This window comes from Protopterus annectens, chromosome 3.part0, assembly GCF_019279795.1.
Source record: "Protopterus annectens isolate FY-2018-M chromosome 3.part0, PAN1.0, whole genome shotgun sequence".
Taxonomy (NCBI): domain Eukaryota; kingdom Metazoa; phylum Chordata; order Ceratodontiformes; family Protopteridae; genus Protopterus; species Protopterus annectens.
The window spans coordinates 127,697,897-127,721,979 of NC_056731.1; the positions used below are offsets into that span (position 1 = coordinate 127,697,897).

At 37.3% G+C, this 24,083-nt stretch overlaps 1 protein-coding gene across 2 annotated transcripts in view; it reads left to right on the forward strand.

Annotated features, from left to right (window-relative positions):
* Window positions 1-24,083, forward strand: part of SLC39A12 (solute carrier family 39 member 12) — a 737,778-nt gene that overhangs the window by 241,213 nt on the left and 472,482 nt on the right. For both annotated transcript variants that reach the window (XM_044064628.1, XM_044064627.1), the window contains exon 6: window positions 12,938-13,109. In XM_044064628.1, the coding sequence (XP_043920563.1) occupies window positions 12,938-13,109 (172 nt within the window). The remainder of the gene's footprint in view (window positions 1-12,937; window positions 13,110-24,083) is intronic.

The window sequence follows — 24,083 nt, forward strand, 5'->3', positions numbered from 1 at the left end:
TATAGTTCATTTCTTCAAGCAGTCTTTGTTCAACTGTATCTATCTTTTCTGCAGCTGTGCATGTTCTCATAACACGAACAGAGCTGATTGTTCAAGTTCAATAACATTATAGAAAACAGTATTGTTCTATTCATTATTTTCCTGACCTAGCAGATAATCACCTGCATCTCAGTAAATTTCCAAAAGGCATAAACATGAATTTTGCTGTGCTAGCAAATACTAGGTCAGAGAGCATCTTGCATTTCAGAAAGCGTCTTGTAGTTTCATACAAAACTAAGCTGTACATAAAATAGAATGAAATGTGTTAACCCTTTTAGCTTCTAATAAGCACTAAACATATACATTAATACATATTTTTCTGACGCGGTTGTATAAAAATATTTATAAAGGCTAGGAAATTTAGAATAATGAAGTCATCATTTATTAGTTACATTAGACCCAATCTTGAGTATGGAATAACAATATGGGAACCCTATAAGAAAACAAGCATGAGTAAACTGGAAAGAGTACAATGGAAATATACCAAGGGTATCCATGGATGTGAAAATTTAAGTTATTATGAAAAACTAAAATATCTGAACTTGTACGCGTCTCTTATAGATTTCTAAGAGGAGGCCTTATTCAGGTATCTAGGGCATTTAGTGACATATACTTCTCAAAATGTTTGGGGTTAACAAAAAGTACTAGAAAATCATCAGACAATCTATGTAGGAGATTCTATAGGAATGAGATGTGTACTAACTGGTTCTCTGACAGAGTAGCTGATGCAAGGAAAAGCCTACCAAATTAGATTAAAGCAAGTACTAGTTTAGATATTTTTAAGAACAGCCTGGATGCTTATTATGAGAACAAGTGTTTTGGTATGCTGGCAAGCTAGAAGGGCATTAATGCCCATGCTTTAAATATTTGTATGTATGTATATATGTATATGCATGTATGCATTTAAATACATTTCAAATGACATCAAAAAGAAAACTATTTACAATATATGCAAAGCATGCCAGTGATAAAATCATGAACATTATAAATGAAAAAAAAAACAATACATCTATATGTATATATATATATATATATATATAGAGAGAGAGAGAGAGAGAGAGAAATCAGAATGGTGTTAATCTTTATATTTTCAAGTGAGTATTAGTTCCAGTGCTCTGCAAAGTTAAGTATTTTAGTCCACAGATTAACAAAAATAGATTTAAAAGATGCTTTCATTCTTTTAATGGCAATTTATCTTTCAATAAGCTCTCATAGAAGTCAGATACCTTATTTGAAGTGAGGAGCACTGCTTTTCAATTCTGGCTGATAATTTTCTTAGCAACTGCTAAAATAGTACAGGATAGATGATAGGTTCATAGGTTCATATGTGTATACTAGGCTAATGACTACTAGGCCCTTATAAGCTTTGCAGTTCAACCCAAATTTGACTCACAAATTTGATTTATATAGGTGGTGATTTACAGCCTGCCTCTGTCCATCAGTGACATAGGAATTAGAGCAGTGGCAAAAACATCTTCTTTCTTTCTTTAATGTAAATATTGATGAAAAGTTGAATAAAACCTAATATTTATTCAATGATAGTTTATCAGTCCATAAGGTCTTAAGAAAAAAAATCCATCTTCTCCCAGTATTCTTTTAAATCAATATGATCAAAAATAACATGTTGCTAATACATTATAAAATCTTGATTACATTTCCAGCATTTATTTTTGAATTTTTTTAGAAATCATCGATAATTTATCAGGACTAACAGAATAAGTACCTCTAATACACTGTAGAATAAGACTTTTTTCCTGTAATGTTGTTATTTTGTAGTAAAATGAAGTTTCAAAATTTGTCATTCAGAGAAGATTGGCAATTTATACATATTTTATATACATCTTTTATTATTGTAGAAGGACTGCACTCATTTTATATTATTGAGTGAAGATAATCCGTTTAGCAATATATGAATAATGGTGGTATATTGCTTCGGGAAAACCTTCCTATGAAAAATGTTTAATACTTTCTATTAAGAAACAATCTGCCAGTTCTAAGCTAAACTCTGTCATTATTTCTTTAGTAGATTTTAATGAAGTGTTATTAAAGCAATTAAACCAACCTTAAACATCTTTACTTTTCCAAACAAGTGGTTTATGTAAACTCCTTCTAATAAACCTTTAATAGAAATAAATGGAATACAAATTAAACCAGAGATTCAAATTCTTTTGACTATAAATGATACATTTGAAGTTATGTAAAACTGAATTACCATATTTAGATTGGGAAGGAATTGACATATGATACTGAAAAAAATTATCAATGACTAACCATACACAATTAGATTTAGACTTATAATACATATGTGCATCTATATGTGTGTGTGTGTGTGTGTGTGTGTGTGTGTGTGTATTTATTGAATATCTTCAACTTTTTCATTAAAAGGTTGCATATATAATCCTTTCCAATTGGCTGAATAATTAGAATCGATCCAATCTACAATTGCTTTATCTATGAAGTTCAGTCTGAATATTCAATATTAACAGTTATATTATATTAACAAAGTTAACAGTGTTAACTGCACTGAAGAGTAATAATATCATTATTTGAAATGTGCTTTAATTAGTAAGTCAGCAACCGTGTGATATGGATATGTGTATAAATAGATTTTTGGTATAGGTTCTGCTTAGATACCACATGGTAACTTTTGAAGAGCTATATAAGCTTTCACCAATCTACTAGTAAAGATGTTTGGAGAAAATATCCTTTGTTCCCCTTTTTCTTCTGGAGAAGATGATTCAGTACTTATGAGTAACTGAGGTTCATTGAATTCAGCTAAGAGTCTCCAGCTATCCCTTTGGTACATTTTCTGTGGGTCCTAAACACTCACTGGTTTGGGAAGGATAGACATCCAGGCAGGCAGACTAGCAGGTTTTTCAAGGCTCTTTATGATTCTAAATATTAGGTATGTCATTTTTGTATAGTATGAACTTTCATTATATGATTTATTACAGATACTCGGTTATTTTGATCTGAATTACTGTGTTGTTTAAAATATACATATTGGCAATGTTTTTTCTTAGCTAAATAATACTATAATTTTTTGAAATTGCTTTAATTAATAAGACAACAGTCACGTGATATGGATACATATACAAATGCGTTTTTGTTACAGGTTATGCTCAGATAACACTGAAGATGCCTTTTTGATAAAACCAGTCAGTTTTGTTTTTTCAACAAAATAAATTCTTGGAGTTTTACTTTGTTAGTGTACTAGAAGTCTTTTGTAATTAATGTATACATATATATATATATATATATATATATATATATATATATATATATATATATATATATATATATCATACACACACACACACACACACACACACACCCACACACACACAGATCGAGGTTTACTATTCAATACTCGACATTTTGAAGGTTGAGTCTACCAATCACCACAAAGTTTGCTCGAAAATCAACATACTGAATTCCAGCATACATGAAAATGACACCAAAAGTCAAAACTCTCTACCACTCTGGACCCAGAAACAAGAGCTGACATTAGTCTGGCAATGGGTCAAGTTTGGACAGTTGGTAATGTCATTATTTGACATTCCAGCTGCCAACATGCAGGGTTTGTTGTTTTATATGTATATGTATATCTATTGATCTATGGGACTGCTTCAAAGGATCAAAATATCACAACATCGAACCTCTGATCATTGAAGTCTAGAGGATCGATGTTGTGAAATATTGAACATAAAAAAAAATACCTAACAGCTAAAACATCTTCTTTCATGTTTTTGCAGGAGAGCTATCCCCCCTGCACTGCCTGCTACTTAAATATACCAACTGTGAGATCGCACTACAGTGAAGAGAACAGTAAATTTCCCTTTCTGCACTGTACGGTGATCTCCATTCTCAAAGTCTGATATTTCACAACATCAATCATCTGGTCTTTACAGATCAGTGGTTTGATGTTGTAAAAGTTTGATCCTTTGAAATAGACCCATATATATAAATATATATATATATATATATATATATATATATATATTTATATATATATATATATATATATATATATATATATATATATATTTATATATATATATATATATATATATATGTATATAGACAGAGAGAGAGACACACACACACACACACATATCTATCTACAAAAATATGAGGTAGGTCTAATATAAGATACCAGAAATACAGGCCATATGCTGTGTGAGGTTTCTAGGCTGTATGAAGAGTCATGAGTACAGAAGAGCATGGGGGAGGGGCAGAGTATGCTTATTGGTGACTGCAGTTGTTATCCAGGTCTATTAAAAACCATGGAGGCGCTGGCCATATTGTGCACACTGTAAAGTGAAATATACACCCACTGAGGGACAAGTTTTCTCCTTCCATGTACAGGTACCAGCATCGTCAGCTGATGGAAACAGAACCTAGAAATATTAACTAGTCAGGAAAATGAATTTGTACTACAGACCCTCCACACACATGGCATGCACCAAGTTGGCAAATGTGCCTCAGGCAGACAGTAGCAGGACAATATTTGGCAGGGACGGTTGCAGGATGTGAACATACTGGGTTGCCATAATGGGTCCCTATAATCAGTTTGACAGATTACAATTATTATGATGCCCCTTACAAAGGAAAATGTATGAGGCATTGTTGCAGTCAGGCCTATCACAGGAAGTGGGCCACCAACACTTAATTGGTTGACAGAGAACCAGGACTGTTTGATGCACTTATCAGCCAGGGGAATATACCTGGGTGTGGCATGGAAGTGAGGCTAGGCCTGGCACCAGCTACCCACCCATGAGTCATTCGAAGGAGCATCAAGTTAGTAATGCCCATTATATTAGAGTATGGCACACATCACTGCATGACAAGACAGAGGTTTCCCATGGTCAACCTGTAGCTCTGTCCTTCCAGGCACCTTCTGCATAACAAGGTGCATCTTCTAGCATACAGTATAGCACTGTTTCATGTATAGCAGTATGCATACCACAGGGTGATACAGAGGCAGATGTGTGTGGGCTGACAATGGCATCGTGAATTTCCATGTATTCACAGGTTGCTTGGGTGGTATCTCCAGCTTACCAAGATAACATAGGGTTGACACCATCAGGGAACATATGACTGGTGGTGATGGTAGTATGCAGGTGGCATGATCCTGTGACATATTAGCACTGTCTGTAACACAACAGGGGAGGAGGTCAGACATGGCTGATAAGATGGCAAACTTTCAAGCCCCTATAAACTCTGAAAACATTACAGGCTATGCAGAATTGTTCACATAAACCCTATACAAGCATGTTAGTAGTTGCATAGAGGCAGCTGTTCCCACCAGGAAGAAGTATAGAACTAACTCAAAAAACAAGACACCCTGGTGGAATCAAAAAATCAGTAGGCTGTATAACAGTAGAAAGAAATCATGGCAAAAATTAGGAGGTGCAGCACCCAACAGGATAAAAGCACTCTCATCAACATAAACAAACAACTCATAGGACAAATAAAGTCTACCAAAGCCAAAGTTGTGGTAAATTTGGCCTTCTATGCCAAGGACAACCACAAAGCATTCTTTAGCTATGTCCGCAACCTCAAAGGCAATACACAATTGTATACAGAGCTTATTGTAAATGCACCTATACTGAGCCAGAATATAAAGCAAACCTACTGGCTGACAAACTCAGCTCCATCTTTACCCCTCTCTCTCTCTCTCCCTTAACATCCTTAATGCTCTAAGGCCAAGAACACTGCATCAGTGTGTCCAGACAGCATCCCAGAATGCCTTCTAACTAACATGAAACATGACCTATCAGGCCCTCAGGAATTGCTATTCAGCATTAGCCTTCAAACAGGCTTCATGCCACATGAATGGAGAACAGCAACAGTCATCCCTCTGCTCAACGATGGGCCATCTATAGACCCTAAACTACAGACCCATAGATTTCACTAGTAATATATGCAACACCATGGAAAGAATTATCAATTAAATGATCAATAATAATATAGTAAACCTCCAGATACTGGACCCAACCCAGTCTGGTTTCATCAAGGCAGGACATGCCTTCTTTGAGAAGGTCACCAAAGCAATGGATGAGGGTAAAATGGTTCACAGTGCCTACCTTGACCTGGCCAATGCATTTGACACAATACCCCATTTGTCTATTGCTGACAAACTTAAGAGGATAGGTACAAACCCATATCTCACCTGGTGGATAGCCAAATTGCTCACAGACAAGACCCAGGAAGTTAAAATTGGGAAGTTCACCTCTACAAAGAGGCCAATCACAAGTGGAGTCCCACAGGGATCAGTCCTTGGATCACTGCTTTTTGGCATTTCCTTTTCTGTCATCAAGGTCAATGTTAGTAGTCTCTGGCCAATTAAATTTGCAGATGATTGCAAACTAGGAGCTGTCATTGAATACCACATTGACAAAAATGTTCTCCAGGAAGGGCTGACACAGACAAACAACTGGTGTCAGAGTCATGGACTAAACCTAAATGCCAAGAAATGCATAATAGTATCCTTCAGAAAGTTATCGACCCCTGGTAACTATCATATTGACAACACACCCCTTAAAGTTGATCCAGTAGTCAGGGACTTAAGGACACAGACATAGACAGCAATCTAGCCTTTAACCATCATGTGTCTACAGTAGTTAAGAAATCATTCTATGTTGCACAACTTATAAACAAAGGTTTGGCATGTAGCGCCAAGAAAGTCATTGTTCCGCTGTATTTGGCATTCATCAGAACTATCACTGAGTATAATGCTGCCTTTGATATGTACCTAACCAGGCATATCCAACAACTGGAACATCCACGGAGGGTCCTCACTAAAAGCATACAAGGCATAAGTAAAATCTCCTAAACAAAACATCTGAAGGCCCTATCCCTGTATTCTGTCTCCTACAGGCTGTTGAGGAGAGATCTATGTCTGGCATACAGGGCATTGTCAGACTCCATTCTGATGGACCTCCTACATATCCACAAAACAAACAGCATCAGAATTACCCATTCTAAATAATTAAAACTTGCCTGTGGTTGACATGGGAATACTGAGACAGTGTAGTAAGCATGATTCTTCTACTTGCGAGAAATGCATCTACATCAGTAACCTGGAATCCATGCTCTCTCATGCCACAGTCAGTACTCCTGACAAAGAGGAGACTGTCAGCACAAACGCCACACCACCCATATCACATAGCCAAGCACAACATACACCCACCTGTGCAGAGGTCCTCCATAAAAACTTACCTAAACAGTGAAGATCTCAAAAACACACTCACAAACATTCCACACATGACACCAAACACATCACGTGCAGCAGACAACACACCAGTGTTTCACAAACACAGCCCATAAGGCATAATAGTAAACCAACACAGCCTACAAGGCATAACAATAAACCAAACATACTAGTCATTGTTGACTCAATTGTGAGACACACAGATGTCCCATCACCAGGCTCAAGAAGGAGAAAGTCACGGTCAGTTGTCTGTCAGGTGCCAGAATCTGCTGCATCATGCACGCACTTAAGTCTCTCTACAAAGGGTACAAGTATGACTCTGTCTTTGTCCATGTAGGTGTGAATGACTTGAAACATCCCTGGGCTATATGAAGAGAGACATGACTGAGCTCTCAGAGTATGTGTCCCAGGCAGGTATGCCTCGAACCCTAAGCAGCATCCTACCTTCACCAAGAATTATACCACAATACCAGCAAAAAATAATTTACTTCAACAATTGGCTTAGTTTCTGGTATCATTCCAAAGGGATCCAGTATTTGCCTGGGATGACATGGCTGACAGGCCTTGATGCTTTGCCAGAGATGTCCTCCACCTGTCACCCATGGGATTCCGGATGCTGGCCAATGCTCTTGCCTCCCCATTGTGCCTTTTTTAGACAATATCCCAAAGACAAACCTTCCAACATAAAAGATCTGTGAAAAATCAAGTTGAAGATCATGCTGCTTAAGGCTAGGAGCCTTAACCTGAAAATGCACTCACTGGAGCCTCTCATTGCACTGAAAGATGCCAACATCTGTGCGGTCACGGAAACTTGGATCAGGGCTGTGGAGAACACTCTTACCTTTCCAGGTTATACCTCATTCCACACATTCCTAACCCAAAATGAGGTGAGGAAGACTAAGAGTGGTGGAGTCTCTAACTTCATTAAGGATAGGCACACCTCCAGACAGGTTTGCCAACATGATGCACTGGAACTACTACAGGTGCAACTGACAGTTGGCATGACACCCATCCAAGTTATAGCAAGTTATAGACCCCCCTCCATGACTCAGGACACCTTCTCCTCCTACTATGACTTACTTGACATGATCAAGGTACCCCCTAGCACCCTGATCCTTGGTGACTTCAACTACCCCACCACAGGCTGGGTGAACTACTCCCACACTAATGCACTCACTCAATGATTCCTTGACTTCATCAATTCTAATGCACTTTACCTACTCATCTCATGCCCCACAAGGAGAGATAACATTCTGGGTTTGGTTCTCACCAACATGGGTGACAAATGTTAAACGTTTAGTTCTGTGAGCCTGGGAAATTTCAGCAGAAGTGTCAAAAATGATGTAATGTGAAATGACTCAGCAGTAATGTGTATATCAATTTAAAACTATCTCAGAGAGAGAAATTAGATCATTTTGGATTTTGTCAAAAGCTGACAACAACTCATCAGGCACTTGTTTTGCTCTGTAAGTAGGATCTTAGACTTTAGTATTTCTTTTGGAGTTAGATAGGACATTAACCAGATTAGTCTAGCTGTTTTCTATATTTACATCAGACTATCCTGCAATATTGTTTTAAGCATTTTTCTGTGATCTCTGAACTCTTGATTAGCACTGTGTTGAATTGACGAGATTTGCTTGTGTTATTATTTTTTATTAAATACTTTTAAACCTATCAACTGTGGCTGTTTTGGGTAGAGATAATTTCAGCTCTTAGAGTACATTGCATGTATTTGGTGATACTGTCCAAGCCACTCTAATAGCTTGCTATTGGGCACACTTACTATTTGGATAACAGTAAACAGTATTACTCAGTACAATTGGACACCCTTTGGTAAGGGCCTCATTAGTAGCTGATAAATAGTGGTTAGTGGCAATGATTTCTACCTTATAGTCTGGAGAGAAAGGGGCATAGCTGGAGAACCTGTGCCAGCCTTCCCTAGGAGTGTCTGTGTGTTTGTATATACATCAAATTTTAAAGAGTGTGTGTGTCAGCTACTTGGGCACAGACATGAAGCACTGGCTGGACAGAGGGGATGCTGGAGGTTTTAGCTTGACCAGTAAGCTGAGATCCAAACCCTATCATTGTGCCAGTGGGGAGTCTTATTGGAGATCTGGAGAGAAAGGGAGAAACCAGCCCCTTACTGACTTTTATCTCTGTGTGCTCTTAAGGGAAATTGTACTTTACTGTGTGTGTACTTGTTATCCTTCCCATTGTGCCCGCCCCTCACTGGTACTAGTGGTGAGGATTGAGACTCCTTGATTACTGGGCCAGTGCACATGTATCACAGTCTGACAGAAGTTCCACAAGGTATTAATTCTCTTATCTAGTGTTCTGGGCTGACATATGTATTCCATCACATGCCATACCATGTCACTGAGGATCTAGTTTAGTATTCATTATGCTGATGCTTGCATTATCCCTAAGATGCTACCCTTATTTTTGTTGTACTTTACTCTTAGTTAAGAGGTTAATACTACACATACCTTTAAGTCCTCAGAATAGGGCCTACCTTACATTTCTTCAGTTCTGCCTGAAAGTAATACAGTTTGATTAAGCTCCTTTCAGGGTCACTTTACAAAGGGAAACAGTCCATTATCTGTTGTTCTATCAGTTGGTGGTAAAACAGATCCAGCCTGCACTTCCACTGTTAATTCTGATGGTTTGTACATATAACATTGTCAGCACTGTTTCTGATAGTGGCTGACAAATGATGCTGCTGTACTTCTGCTGCAACAGTCCCTGAAACAGCCTGTGTCATGTACACCATAAATTTCAATATTCATAATGGGTAAGCACAGCCAGAGCCATAACCGGCTCATATAGCACCTTGTGCCAGTCCCTGACGTAGTACTCCATAAGTACTTTACTGTAGTAAGCTGATTGCTACATTTGTAGCAATAGGTTTATTACACACATATCCACACCCTTTGGCTCTTCCATTGAAAAGAAAAAAAGGAATTTAGCTTTTTAGTTTAGCAAGCCATAGCAAGCCGATATCAGCTTGTTACAGCTTAACACTTAGGAAGCCCTAAAGTGCCTTTTTGTAATAATGTTCAGAAGTGCTGCTACAGAAAGAATGCAGGAACTGTTCTTCCCAATCAACCCCCCTAGCACTTTGTGCCCATTACGCGTCTATATTATAACATCGAAGATGCCAAATGTCGAATGCTCACATGAGCGAAAATGCCGAAATTCAAATTTGGTATTGTGGGGGGGCACCTCCCGCTAAATATATATTCCAACTCCGAGATCGCACTACAACAAGGAAAGGGCACATATCCCAGTCTTCACTGTACTGAGATCTCAACAATGGACCTTCGACATTTGGCACTTTCGCTGCTCTGCCGTTCGACATTTTGAATTTTCGATAACATAATATAGATCCTCCAGTACAACTGCCCCCTCACCTCACCCTCGCTTCTGAGCAGTGCTGCCTTTTTATACGTCTCTGAGTTATTCCAATATTTTGTGTTCCTTCATTTGCTTATTCTATGTGACTCATTTACATGTGGTTCTTCATTTACATGCCATTGCACACTAATTTACATATGCTGACTATTGCATTATTTTGACCATTGTATAGTTGTACAATCTGTGTCTTTTAAATCACCCACACACTGTACATGACTTCTACTTATGCTGCTTTGCACTGTGCACTGCACTTACCCTTTATGAATCCCAGCTTAAATATAGACTTTAATGTGTAACAGTTTTTGAAAATGATGTTTATATGCAGTAAGGCTTTCTGTGCATTGAGGCAGTGCAGTTTACACAGCAGCTGCAGCTACCTTTTTGGTACATGGTCAATCACTTTTGCATAAGTACTAAACAGCTGCCTGTGAATTGATATTTCATCATGTTTCCCAATTTTTTAAAACAAGTGACTTTACCCATTGAAAAGATGTCTATGAATGTACTGCTTAGTGTAATTTTGGAATTATTCATCACTTATATCAGCAATGTCTGACAATTAATGCAGAACATTAAGGCTGTAAGCTATCATTAAGCTGGTCCACGTACTCCCAGGACTGACTCCTTCAGCCTCCATTTGCCAACTATGTGACTCTGGAAAAGTCACTTAACCAAATATTACTAAGAGAAGTCAGACTAGGCTCTTCAGTGGCCTCCTAAGTGCCTGCCTGTGAACATAACATACAACCTTATAAACAGAAAAGCTGCTACTTCTGAGGGACATGTCGGTATTATTTCCTAACCCTTCAAAAATGTTTTATGCAAACAATCTCCTTTGAGTAAAATGCACACCTTCAAAACTTTTGTTTATGACAAGTGGTTATAAAACAGTATGTTAAAAACATTCGATGTCATGAATTTTTGTATTTAAATTTACAAATCCTTGCACTTTCATTATTGCCACTAAATCCACAAGATTCACTTACTTTTGGTAATCTTAATAAACAAACATCTTGGTTTCCTTTCTTTTTATCCCTCTCCCCTCAATCCCCAGTTCTACAGGACCCTGCACCATATCAGTCCACTTGTTCCACAGGGCAAGTAGCAGACATCCCCATGCTTGACAAGAGTACTGTGGCCTATCTGATCTTTGCAGAGGAGTCCTATCATCCCGTTTATTCTCCAGTGTCAAGTCAAGTAATAGACAGTGGATTGGCTAATCCTGTAGAGTAGCCTACCCTGGAGCTGTTTCCACATGGCAGATCCCTGCAGCTCTACCAGTGCTGCCATTCACCTCAGGAAAGTTTGTGTGTATGTCTCCACACTCACGCTGATCTCAGGACTGCTATGTCCACATTAACACTGCTTATAACAGCATGTACTCTGCTTGCTCATGCTCCATGGGTATATCTCCATGTGTTACCAATAGTCATTAACCAATAGATGAGGGCAGAGCATCTTTTGTCCATAAAGGATAAATGGTTAGGCAGTGGCCTATCACTTCTATCCTCCCTAGCATGTCCCCTCCAGTATACATGCCAGTAAACGTCTGCATCTTTCTTTTCTTGAGTTAGATTATTTCTTTAGTCTGACCAGATGTTTTATTTTACTATATTGCTATATAACAATATTACTATAGTTACAGTATCGAGACGTGACACTGACAACTGCTTGTATGTCATGCTCTCTTTTGTCTACACTTATGTTGTCCTGTATCCTTTATTGCAGACTTGTATTGTCACTGATGCACAGAGTCACCTGTAAAATTCTGAGAAACTGGATTTAATACTGGCTGTGATGTTAGATCACTCAGAGTAAATAGGGAAGTTAAGTTTGATTGTGTTACTACTATTCCTTTTCTCTGAGTCTGTGGGACTAGTATAGTTATGAATGGGCAGGGTGGGAGCAAAGCCTAAGGGGTGTGGGTAGGCTCCATGTGTTAACTTCGTCAAAGGATGCATTTGTAATATTTTGGTATTGCAATATATTTTTGATGTTTAACCTTGTGATGTTTTGGGTTACAGTGTAGTAGACTTGTGTTATCTTGTGATTCCTTGTAACCATTATTTTGGTGAAACAAGCCTTACAGCAGATGAAATGTGATCACCATGCAACTGTACAGCTGTGAGTAATGAATATTCTTCTAAACTTAACAAAGCCATTTTCTGAGAGTAATTGTAACATTCTGACAACACTTAAATATAGCTGTTTATGTAGCAGTTAATATGCCATTCATTTTTGCGGTAATTATTATTTTTTCTTCACCAGGTTTGTTTCTCTGCTACTCAGCTCGCTCATATATTTTTAAATAAAAACGAGTTTACAATTTCTGTGGAACATTTCAAACAAATCAGTCCTGCAATCATTCAACAGTTGATTAGTGGAGCTTGTCAGCATAATGACCAACAATTTCTAAGTTCACCACCAAATACTATAGAAAGTAAGTTTTATGCTTTATCATTCATTTTAAAAAATAGCATTGCAAGAACAGAGACACAATATTGAAGGCTGCAATGTTTAATGAATATATGGATTTAACCTGAGGCATAGTGCATTTTCAAACATCAGTGTAAAACATTGTCACAGTCAAGCTATTCACAGTTACATGACTTTAGTGTTTTAGCATACATTGATATACTAGCTGTATGCATTGTGCCCCAGTATTGGTAAATACGTTCATTAATGCAGGTGAGATATATGCACCATTTATCTTAGAACCACAACATTTAAATTTTGTGTTAATTAGTCTTTGATTACCTGGAAAATTCAGCTGGACAACTCTTTTTTTGCAGAGGGCTGGGGAGAAAAACTCTACATTGCACACATTATCACAGGCAATTAGCATGAGTTAATAAAATATACTGCATGTCACTGATCTACATATTGTTTAATAGCTGATAACCATGTTAAGTACACTATACTGTATTTACAGTATGTAAAGTCACATATATCTCATACTGCGGTGGTGGTGCTGTGGTAGCGTTGTCGCCTCACAGTAAGATGTTGCCCTGTTCGATTCTCAGCTAGAGCGTCTTCTGTGTGGAGACATGCGTGAATGTGCTTACCTTTGTTGAAGGTTGTGCATCAGAGTTGGCAACTCGGCACGTAAAAATCTACTGCCAGTCATTAGCAGACCGGAGTTCCGCTGTGGTGACCCCTAACCGGGAAAAGCTGAAAGTCACAACAAAAAAGTCACACATATCTAAAGAACATTCAGCATCATTACAGCTTAGATACAAAGTCACATTAATGTTTTAGTGCACAGACAGCAGAGAAGTCATATGCAACTTTTGCCCTGCCAGTTATTCACTTAAAAAGTGTAAGGATTCAACTTATTAAGGATGCTGTTTCAAGAGCAGGGCTGTTTTGCTGATAGATATGATATCAATGCAAATTAAAAATATATATAGATGGAAATTATTAGACTAAGAAGGGGGATTTAGTGACGGAGGTGTTACAAGTACAAGACCATTTTGTTCACAAGTATGTTTTCTAGGTGGTCTTAAATAGCAGATGAGATATTTCTGATGCTTGTTGGGGATGACTTCCACCATTTTACCAATGTATATAGTGTATAAGCAGTCAACATTATGATTTTTAGATTTCTGTGTAAGCACCAAGTGTTGGTTCAGTAAATACAGTTGAAAACTCGTGTCATCTGTGTAAGCATGTCTGGCAGGAGATTTGCGTATATTCTCAGATTCTTTTGTATGCCAGCATGCCTAATTGTGAAAATGTAAATACATTTTGAAATGTTCAATGCTTCCCTGTTTAAACAGAATGTTTATAGAATCTGTCACTGCTTTGATACATTTCCAACTGTGCATGTTTGAGAGGGACATTCTAAAGTGCAAACTGTGGAGAAGCAGCTGAGCAGTGAGTGATGTCATTGGAAAGTTCTTAGTTCCTAAGAGATTATTTAAACAGCTGATTGACAGAAATATTTTTTTATCAGCTGACTGTTATATTTTGAAATTAGACAGTTGCTAGCAGTTTGTCAAGTACTGAGCAGTCACTGGACACTAAGAAAAGAGAACTCACCAAGAAAAGTGTAAGCTTGCCTTGGCCTTGCTATTATACCTTAGAGTAGATCAGGGACAGTATTCTTTAGTTAGATCAGGAAAACTTAGTTATTAAGATAGTATTTTTCTGAAACAATGGGCTCTTATTCCTCTGTTTGATTTTTGCATTTTTAACAATTGAATTCTAGTGTTTATTGAGAATTATTGATTTACAATCTTGTAATACTTTTCCTTCTTATTACATATTTTCCATTACTTTACATTGTGGCTGGAAACCATTTTTTTTTCTTTACAGATTAGAGAGTGCCTGGCTGTTCTGGTCATAGCTTTCATTTATTTTGATAATTAATTTTCATAATCGGACACCCCTTTAGAAAGGCATGAACACCCTCTGATTGGTGGCAGCTTTACAGTATTATTTTGGGAATGAAACACAGCTGAAAATCTATTTCAGGCTTTCCCAGAAGTGTTTGGATGTGTGAGATTTAAATTTACTTTGTGTCTGAGTGTATTAGAGATCTTGAACTGGAACATTTGCTCTGAAGTGTGTAATAAGAAAATATATTTGGGTGGACAGAGGTATATAGTCCAGTCCCAGAAAATCAAATGTGTTCCTGTTGTGCTCGTAGGTAAAAATTGTGAAATATTACTTCTGTTTGAGTAACAGTTTCATATTGGAGTCAGTAGTGAGGACTGAAGCTCCTTTGTTACTGACACAGCATAGTAAAGGACACAATTTAATTGTTCTTAGTCTGGTGAGGTATTGCCAAATGTCAAAGTGAGTACCAGTTTAATAGCTGGCTGGTGGCAGAGCACCTGTAAGGGCTGTAGAGGATGCTGTGGACAGGCCAGAACAGATTTCAGTTCCAGGTGTCTGTATATAGTAAGCTACCATTTTCTGCTAATGCTCTGTAGTGTTAGCAGTGCTGTAAGAAAACCCATCACTTTAGGATATCATAGAAGATATCACAACTAAAACTCTAGACACTAATTTAATATAATAAAATTAAAACAAATTTGCAACAAGTAGAAAGTCAGCATCCTGAACCCGATGAACAGCTGTAGCAGTAATCGATGTCTTACATCCTATGAAATTAGCCAGACTAGTCACATCTTTACAAAGTTCTTTTTCTCATAAAAGTTGCAGGTAGAAAATTAAGATGTTGAAATGTCAAAACAAAGACAGGGAATAGCATGATGTTGCTAACTGACCTAATATACACAGCATAAAAACAAAAATTTTGGATTGACATTAAAGTGCTCTGAAAGTCAAGAAAGCAAATACATTAAAATTATAAAACACAACTCGTTCTTCCACTGTAGAGGAATACGTTCCTGGCTACAATCCAAGAAACCTGAGTCTGATTAGCAGATAGGCATCTATTAGAGTTGGCACATGGAGAAAGAAGGATGCAGGTGACCAGGCTCATTTCTGTTCAGGGGGATGTGAATGTGTGCCTGGCTACACTTGCATAGTGGAATCCCCTGTAGAGAGCAGAGTCATGTACAGGTGCTATCTATAATGAGGCAGGACCCTTGATTACATATGTGTGGAGGTGGGCACATATATCACAATGATCCATTCCACAACAACCTCTTAGATGTTTTGGGCTTGACCATGGGATGTTATGGCCTAAAAAAAAAACTGATCCCTACATGAATGATAACACCACTCTTGGCTGCTTTGAACATCACCTGCAGGGGAACAAATGAGCAGAAAGGCTCTTACTGCAGGATGAATTATTAGGCTAACTGAGGGTCAGGTGAAAGGCTTGATGCTCCAGGGGGCACCAGTGCAAAAAACAGTTACAAAACATAATAACGAGCATAGAAATTTAATTGGGGAATGCATAGGCAATTCTCATTTCCATACTTCATTGAACAATGCCCTAAAGAATAAGTCGCAAAGTACCCATTTTGCTTCATCTGAAAGATTAATTAATAGAGCTGTGCATCACATTTGAAATTAGTTTAGTAGGCATGCCTTCTACAGTACTAAAATACATTGAACAGTATCCGTGCCACTTAACATTCTTGTAAAACTCAGTTATAGTCCAACAAAATGAAGCCTCCCTGATGTTTGACTGCCCAGGAAACAGCTACTGTAAATAAAGTTAAAGCTGCAACATTGCTGGTGTAGTACATTGTATTTTTGATTTCTAAAAACACAGAGTGGGTTTACAGAGAAAGGACAATAATGGTTATGAACTTAGCAGATGATGTATGGAATTTACGGCATAGCTCTGTCAGAGCTGGAGTAGGGTGGACGAGCAGACACATCAGTGAGGGAGGGGGGGTCCAGGAAGCTGCAATTCCAGAATCCCATCAGATGATGAGTACTGAAGCAGGACATGTGTGTTTGTCTTTCCAAGCTGTGTTTGTGAGGTACCCTTCCACCCATGTGTACTGGAAAATGCACTTATGTGAGGAAGATGTAGAGGTCACTGTAGTGGTGCAGGTCACATGTCCTTTGCATAAGTTAATGGTTAAGGACTAACAATAATACCCTCATTACAAGGATGATAATGAGGATATAAGGAACTTCTATGGCTGCCTGGATGATGGCCCATCTGGCTGACAGTTACCCTTGTTTTGGAAAAGTGTATGGGAACAGATGGACTCAAATTCAATTGTGTGAGGCTTGATCGTTGGCAGCATGAAGTCAAAAGGTATACATAAAATATGAAATTTATAGAATACTGACATGAACCATACAGTCAACCAATCATCACTGAAAAAGGTGATTTGTTTTTTCTCCAATCTTCTCAGAGAGCATATATGGGAACACTATAAATAATTGAACATTCATTATATCAAACATCTGTATAATTACAGAATGCTTGTAATACCTCAAGGGATCTCACAGTTCATTGGAAATTTGCCCTTTCCCTGCTGTTATGTGATATTGGCATTTGTATATATAAGTGGAAGAAAGTGTTGGGTGTAACCCCTACACATGAGGGGTATAGGGGGGAAATTGTTGCTCTGCAAAAAAAGAAACAAAAATTAGTTTTTTTCTCCTACGTTTTGAATTTTGATCTTTTTAGATTAATTGTTTGTGGTTCTAGTTTTTGTGTCTTCAATTAATTAAAAAATATATATCTGTATGTATGTACATATACAGTTTATCCATTGTTGATTTTTTATTAAATGTTCATTTTACTGACTACTCATTTTATTGACAATGGTATGCCTGTTGGTTTTGTGGTGGGGTAGTTTGTGCAGATTAGGGGTAGAATAAAGGCTAGATAACAGATTAGCTTTCGTGTTTTCTGGGTGTGTTTTTAGGACAGAAAAATATATTTCCTATCAATAACTATTGGACATCTATCTTTCTTCACTCTTTTGTAAAGAAAAATAAGGCAGGGGAAACCTGTAAAATAAATAGATAACAATATACATCAATGGATAGATACGTAGATTGACAGACGGACGGACAGACAGATCCAAAAACAAATAAATACATGCATAAATAAATAGCACAGGTGCCACTTAAACAGACTACCTTTTACTCCTTCAGTCATTTATTTCAGGCACAGAAGAAAAGTGGAGGAATTAGCAACTACAAGAAATGTTGTGCCATATCGGATCCCCAGACATTCCTGCAAATAATACCTCAATGCAAGTCAAAGGTATTAACATAAATCTCAGCCTGTTAATACTCTGAATAGTGATAATAATACAACCTATTATTTTTTATTTAGTAGAGCTTCTGTGACAGGATTTCATGACAATTTATTTTGAATAAGGCAACAGAGCTATCCCAATGCCAAATCATCCTAATCAGTAAATTAAAACATATTCCACCGAACCAGCATTTTTCTGCTTGAAGGTGGTAAGACATATGCAAATTTACCACTGTTACCTTAGCAAAGCAACACAACATAAAAATGAAGTCTCAGTATGCAATAATATTATATCAAAAGTTATTTTTTTTAAAGTAATGTGGCTGTGTAAAAACAATATATCATATTTGTACGTGTGTAATACTGGCTCATGGCTGGTTTTACATCATTACTCTCTCGCGTGATCATTACACAGATACTAAATGCCGTATTGTTCACACCAAAATGAGATTGCTTAAGCATCCCTAACTATCCTCTTCCCTTCTTTTAACTGACAGAGCTCTGCCATGTAACATTTGACGTCAATAGGTTCAGTGGCATTCTTTCTCAGTTTAGTTTCTTGAATAAACACAATATCAGCTGAGGCATGTCTCAGCTTATTTCAAAATGTACAGCTTTTAGCAGGTGTTATGAATCCAGAAACAAAATTCTAAGTGATATAACTCCTAGGTGAACAGTGAAACTGCTCAGTTGCTATATACCATGTTAACAAAGGCTGATGTCATGCTAACAGAAGAGATTAACATCACAGGAAACTATTAATGAACATCCAGCCTGACTACTGGGATAATCAAACCCTTATCTTTAATGTGATAGTAACATTTATCAGGCATATTAGAATACAGCATTAAGAATATGGACAGTAGAGGAAGGCAGTTCTTAGAAATGAGTGATGTGCACAAGCTAGGAGTTATAATAAACCAAGAGAAGTCAGTGTGCAGACCATTTGTTAATAGCAGTACCCATGAGCTGCCTGAAGCCTCTAACCCCATATGTGTGGGAATATGTCATTGGATCACATATTTATTTGGCATTTGTTTACTAGGAAAGTCCAACTGGATCATCAGGTACCCATTTTCAGAGGATGCCTGGGGAGAAAAGCTCCCGATACATACACACTAAAATAGTGAAACAGTTAATCAAACTAAATTGTTGAAGCTACAAGTCCATTGATTTTGGTGACTTAGGGTAATTAAGTTATCTTCACATGAAATCAGGAATTTGCTCTCTTTCCTGAGGCTGTGTGATCTTTAAGTTGAAATAATATCAGAGAGGAATGGAATGTGCTGTCCTCCTTGGTAATGCAGCATTCTTCTGTATGCACTCTGTATTTGTTTTAAGTTGCTGAATTAAATAAAGTGTCAGTCCAACAAATTGTTTTGGTAACCTATGCTATGTTATTTTCAGAGTCAATAAATCATTATTTATCCTTTAAAAATATGCAAATTGCATGGCATTCTGTTTGGTAACTTTCCAAACTTTAGTGTACTCCATGGTCACAGGCTTCATCCACCCTAGGAGTAACATTTGCCACATACCTTTCTAAATGAAAAAATACATGAATTTGTATCCCATTCAGCAAGGCAGCTAAGAGAGATCCTTGACCAGTTGCCACTGTATCCTTTTAGTGACAATTGCCTCTGTTTACTTTGTATCTTTGCAGTCAATGACTGGTCTTGCTGCCTTATTTCACTTTCCCTGTCAGCTATTTGATTCCACTGTTTTTTTTCTCTCACCATATCTGTTAGTAGTTGGAGCACCCACACATATGTAGTAGTAGATGCTGCTGGCACTCAGTATCTCACATCTACCATTTGTAAAATGGCAAAGATAACCAGTGGCACTTTGTCACACCTCACTGGTGATCAGTTACTCTCAACTAGTTTAGCCAGTCTGTTAGTGGTAAGCTTTTATCACAAGATTACTGCCTAATGAAAAGATATTTCAGCTACTCTTTAACGGTGCAACTGGAATAATTTCCTCTCCAACGAAATACTTGTTGGGAACTGGAATCCCACATGCAATATATTCTGTATGTTATCAAAAACTTAAGACCTCTTTAGCTGAAACCAGCATGATCTATCATCATAGCTCTGGTAACTTAAGCTGGATACTCAACGCCTATTATCTTCATTTTGTTGTGGTGTATATTCATTCTATTCATGAATTCCACTTCATTTTCACTGTCTTTGCATACTATGCTTTCCTTCTAGCACATAGCATAATATGCAATTCATCTAACACACAGCATACTATATGATCCATCTGAAAGATAGCATACCATGCTATCCATCCAATATATAACATAATATGCAATTCCTCTAACACACAGCATACTATATAATCCATCTGAAAGATAGCATACCATGTTATCCATCCAATATATAGCATAATATGCTGTCTGTCCAACACACAGCATACTATATAATCCATCTGAAACATAGCATACCATGCTATCCTTCCAATATATAGCATAATATGCTGTCTGTCCAACACATAGCATACTATGGTATTCATCCAACACATAGCATATAATGTTATCCTTCAAACACATCGCACATTATGCTAATCATCAAACTCATAGCATACTATTCTACCCATACAAACACATAGCATTCTGTGCTATTCGTAAAACACATGGCATAATATACTACTCATCCAACACATAGCATACTATGCTATCCAGCAAATACATTGCATGCTATGCTATTCATTCAACACATTGCAGAGTATGTTATCCTTCTAAGACATAAAGAAAATGCAGAAACACAGGCAGCAGATGTACTCTTCTGGCCTGTCTCTAAGAAAAAAACATGCTATTGAAGTACGGTCAGAACTAAAATAGCAGTAGAAACAGAGAAAGCAGTCCCTGGATTTCAAGCAAAAATATATGTAGAGATACAGAGAAATGCAGAATCTTCATCTTTTCCAAATAGTAGCATTTATTAAACCATTCCGTCTGACAAATGAGTGATTTTATCTTACATTTCAGTATTTCTTCTCTTATTTATACCCAGGTCAGCAACTTCTATTGTAGTCATTATTAGCATAATAACAAAAGGAGTGCAATCTGAGAGGACCAAGTGCCGAAGATCTAACCAATGAGTGGCAAGAAAATTAAAGGAGATGATTGGAGCTGTGTGCCAGAGGGCCAGCCTATGGAATGTGAGCATTAGGCAAGCAAACTGTGAGGGGCATATAAATGAAGGCAAGAAAAGACAGAGGGTGATTGAGCCATAAGAGCCGTCCAACTGTGAAGAACATGTAAATGAAGGCAAGAAAAGACGGAGGATGATTGGGCGATAAGAACGGCCATTGGATAACATAGTGTTTGGCTTTTTTGCTAAAATGGTTTTGAGATAATTAATAGCAAGGGAAACTATGATTGGGGTAAAGGAACTGTAAAAAGAAGTCATAACCACTATCAGATAATACAATCCAAAAGAAGAAATGTGTGTGCAGTAATAAATGAATCAGCAACTTTTACCATTAGCTTAAACCTTTTGAATAAAATTAATAAAATTAATAAAACTGTCAATATACAGCCCAGTACCTAACCATCTAAGAGGGTCAACCATGCTCATGGCCCTAAAATAGACACATGAATAGTTCCAACAATATCCACATCCAGCTAATGTGTATCAGGTAAGCATAGCTCTCTGTAAGCATAGCTCTCCGAGTCATAATCATTCTTAACTCTTTTTTCCTCCTAGCATGAACTTGAGGGCATGAACTACTCAGATAAATGTGAAACCATGTGTACGTTGTAGCTTACCAATTGCAAAATGCAGGGATGGTAATTTACCAGAATGCCAAGAAACCTTAGCGTTTGTTTTTTGACTGCTGGCGCCTTTACTATACAGAAGGGAAAATCATAGTTTTTTCAGCCTTTTCACCTATGCTTCTTCAGATTTGTCAGAAGATTAGGTGTAGAAAGCATAAATGACAGAAAATTCCTGGATAACCAGTGCAAATATCATGTAGAGAATAAAAATAAACATAAAAAGTAAAAGTCAAAATAAAAATGAATACATACATACACATGCATGTATATATGTATATATATATATATACACACACACACACACACACACACACACACACACACACACACACACACACACACATACATATACGTATATAAACATATATGTATACATATAACTAAAATTAACCGCACTCAAAAAAATGAATGAAGAGAAGAAATTTTAACTAAGAAATGAACTTCGTGACAATAACAGCATTCAAAGAATAGTAAATCACACCAACAACTCTTGTAGTACTTTAGCGCTTTCCTCTTATGTATTGTCAAGACTTCTTCAGAAAAACATGTTTCATAACTACATGTTATGAAACATGTCTTTCTGAAGAAGTCTTGACAATAAATAAGACGAAAGCGCTAAAGTACTACAAGAGTTGTTGGTGTGATTTACTATTTTTTGAATGCTGTTATTGTCACGAAGTTCATTTCTTAGTTTATATATGCATACATATACATATACACACATACACACATACATCTACATACATATATATAAAAATAAGGATAAGGGTAAGAACAAGAAAAAAAAGCCAAAACAGATGACAACTAGCAGTGGGAATTGTAAAACCAAAATAAAGCAAGTGGATTCTCTAGGTTTTAAACTTCAGATTCTTAGAGTATCATTTAGTGTTTAGTATTTAGTAGTATGCATGGTGGACTAGTTTCCTGAGGTTCAGGACACTGTTTATGGAGACCTGTGTGATTAGTCTTTATGGTCTGTGGGATTCCAACCTTATTTGCCATTCCAGCTCTCTTTTTTCCAGGTAGCTGTTGTGTGGTCCTTGTAGTTTTTTATTGGGTAGATGATACAAAATGTGGAAAATGAAATTGCCATGTCTGGGTTGGCTTTTGTGATGTTTTGTTAGGTCGTTGTTCAAGTTACCATACCATATGTCTGTGAGGTGTCGTGCGATAAAGGTAAAGGTTGTTGATTTGTTTGTTACTGTGCACACATTCCTTCTTTTGGATTGTGTTATCTGATAGTGGTTATGACTTTTTTACAGTCCCTTTCCCTCACTCGTAGTTTCCCTTGCTATTAATTATCTCACAACCATTTTAGCAAAAAAGCCAAACACTGTGTTATCCAATGGCTGCTCTTATCACCCAATTATCCTCCATCTTTTCTTGCCTTCATTTACATGCCCTCACAGTTGGCCCGCTCTTATCACCCAATCATCCTCTGTCTCTTCTTGCCCTCATTTACATGCTCCTCACAGTTGGTTTGTCTATTGCTCACATTTCATAGGCCAGTCCTCTGGCACCCAGCTCCAATCTTCTCCTTTAATGTTCTTCATTGGTTAGACCTTTGTCACTTGGTCCTATCAGATAACATTCCTTTTGTTATTATGCTAATATGGATTACAATGGAAGTTTGTTAACCTAGGTTAATTTTAATAATAAATAATAATAAAGTAGATAATTTTGTGGTCAGATCTTAATAGGGAGGAGTTAATACACTTGAGAGAGCAGCATCCTCCCATGTTCATGAGTTTTAAGTCTAGGATATTTGTACATTTAGTTGGGGACCTAACTAGTTGCTCCTGGGTGGTTGCCTTGATGAAGTCCAAAAACCTCACAGTGAATTATGGGTCATATAAGTCTCCCAGTTTATGGAGGCCTAGTTGAAGTCACCCATAAGTACAGTGTTAAGCTGAATATTATGAGATTCCAGTAGGTTTCTGTAGGAGGGTGACATTTTCCAGACTCATGTTAGGGGATCTGTA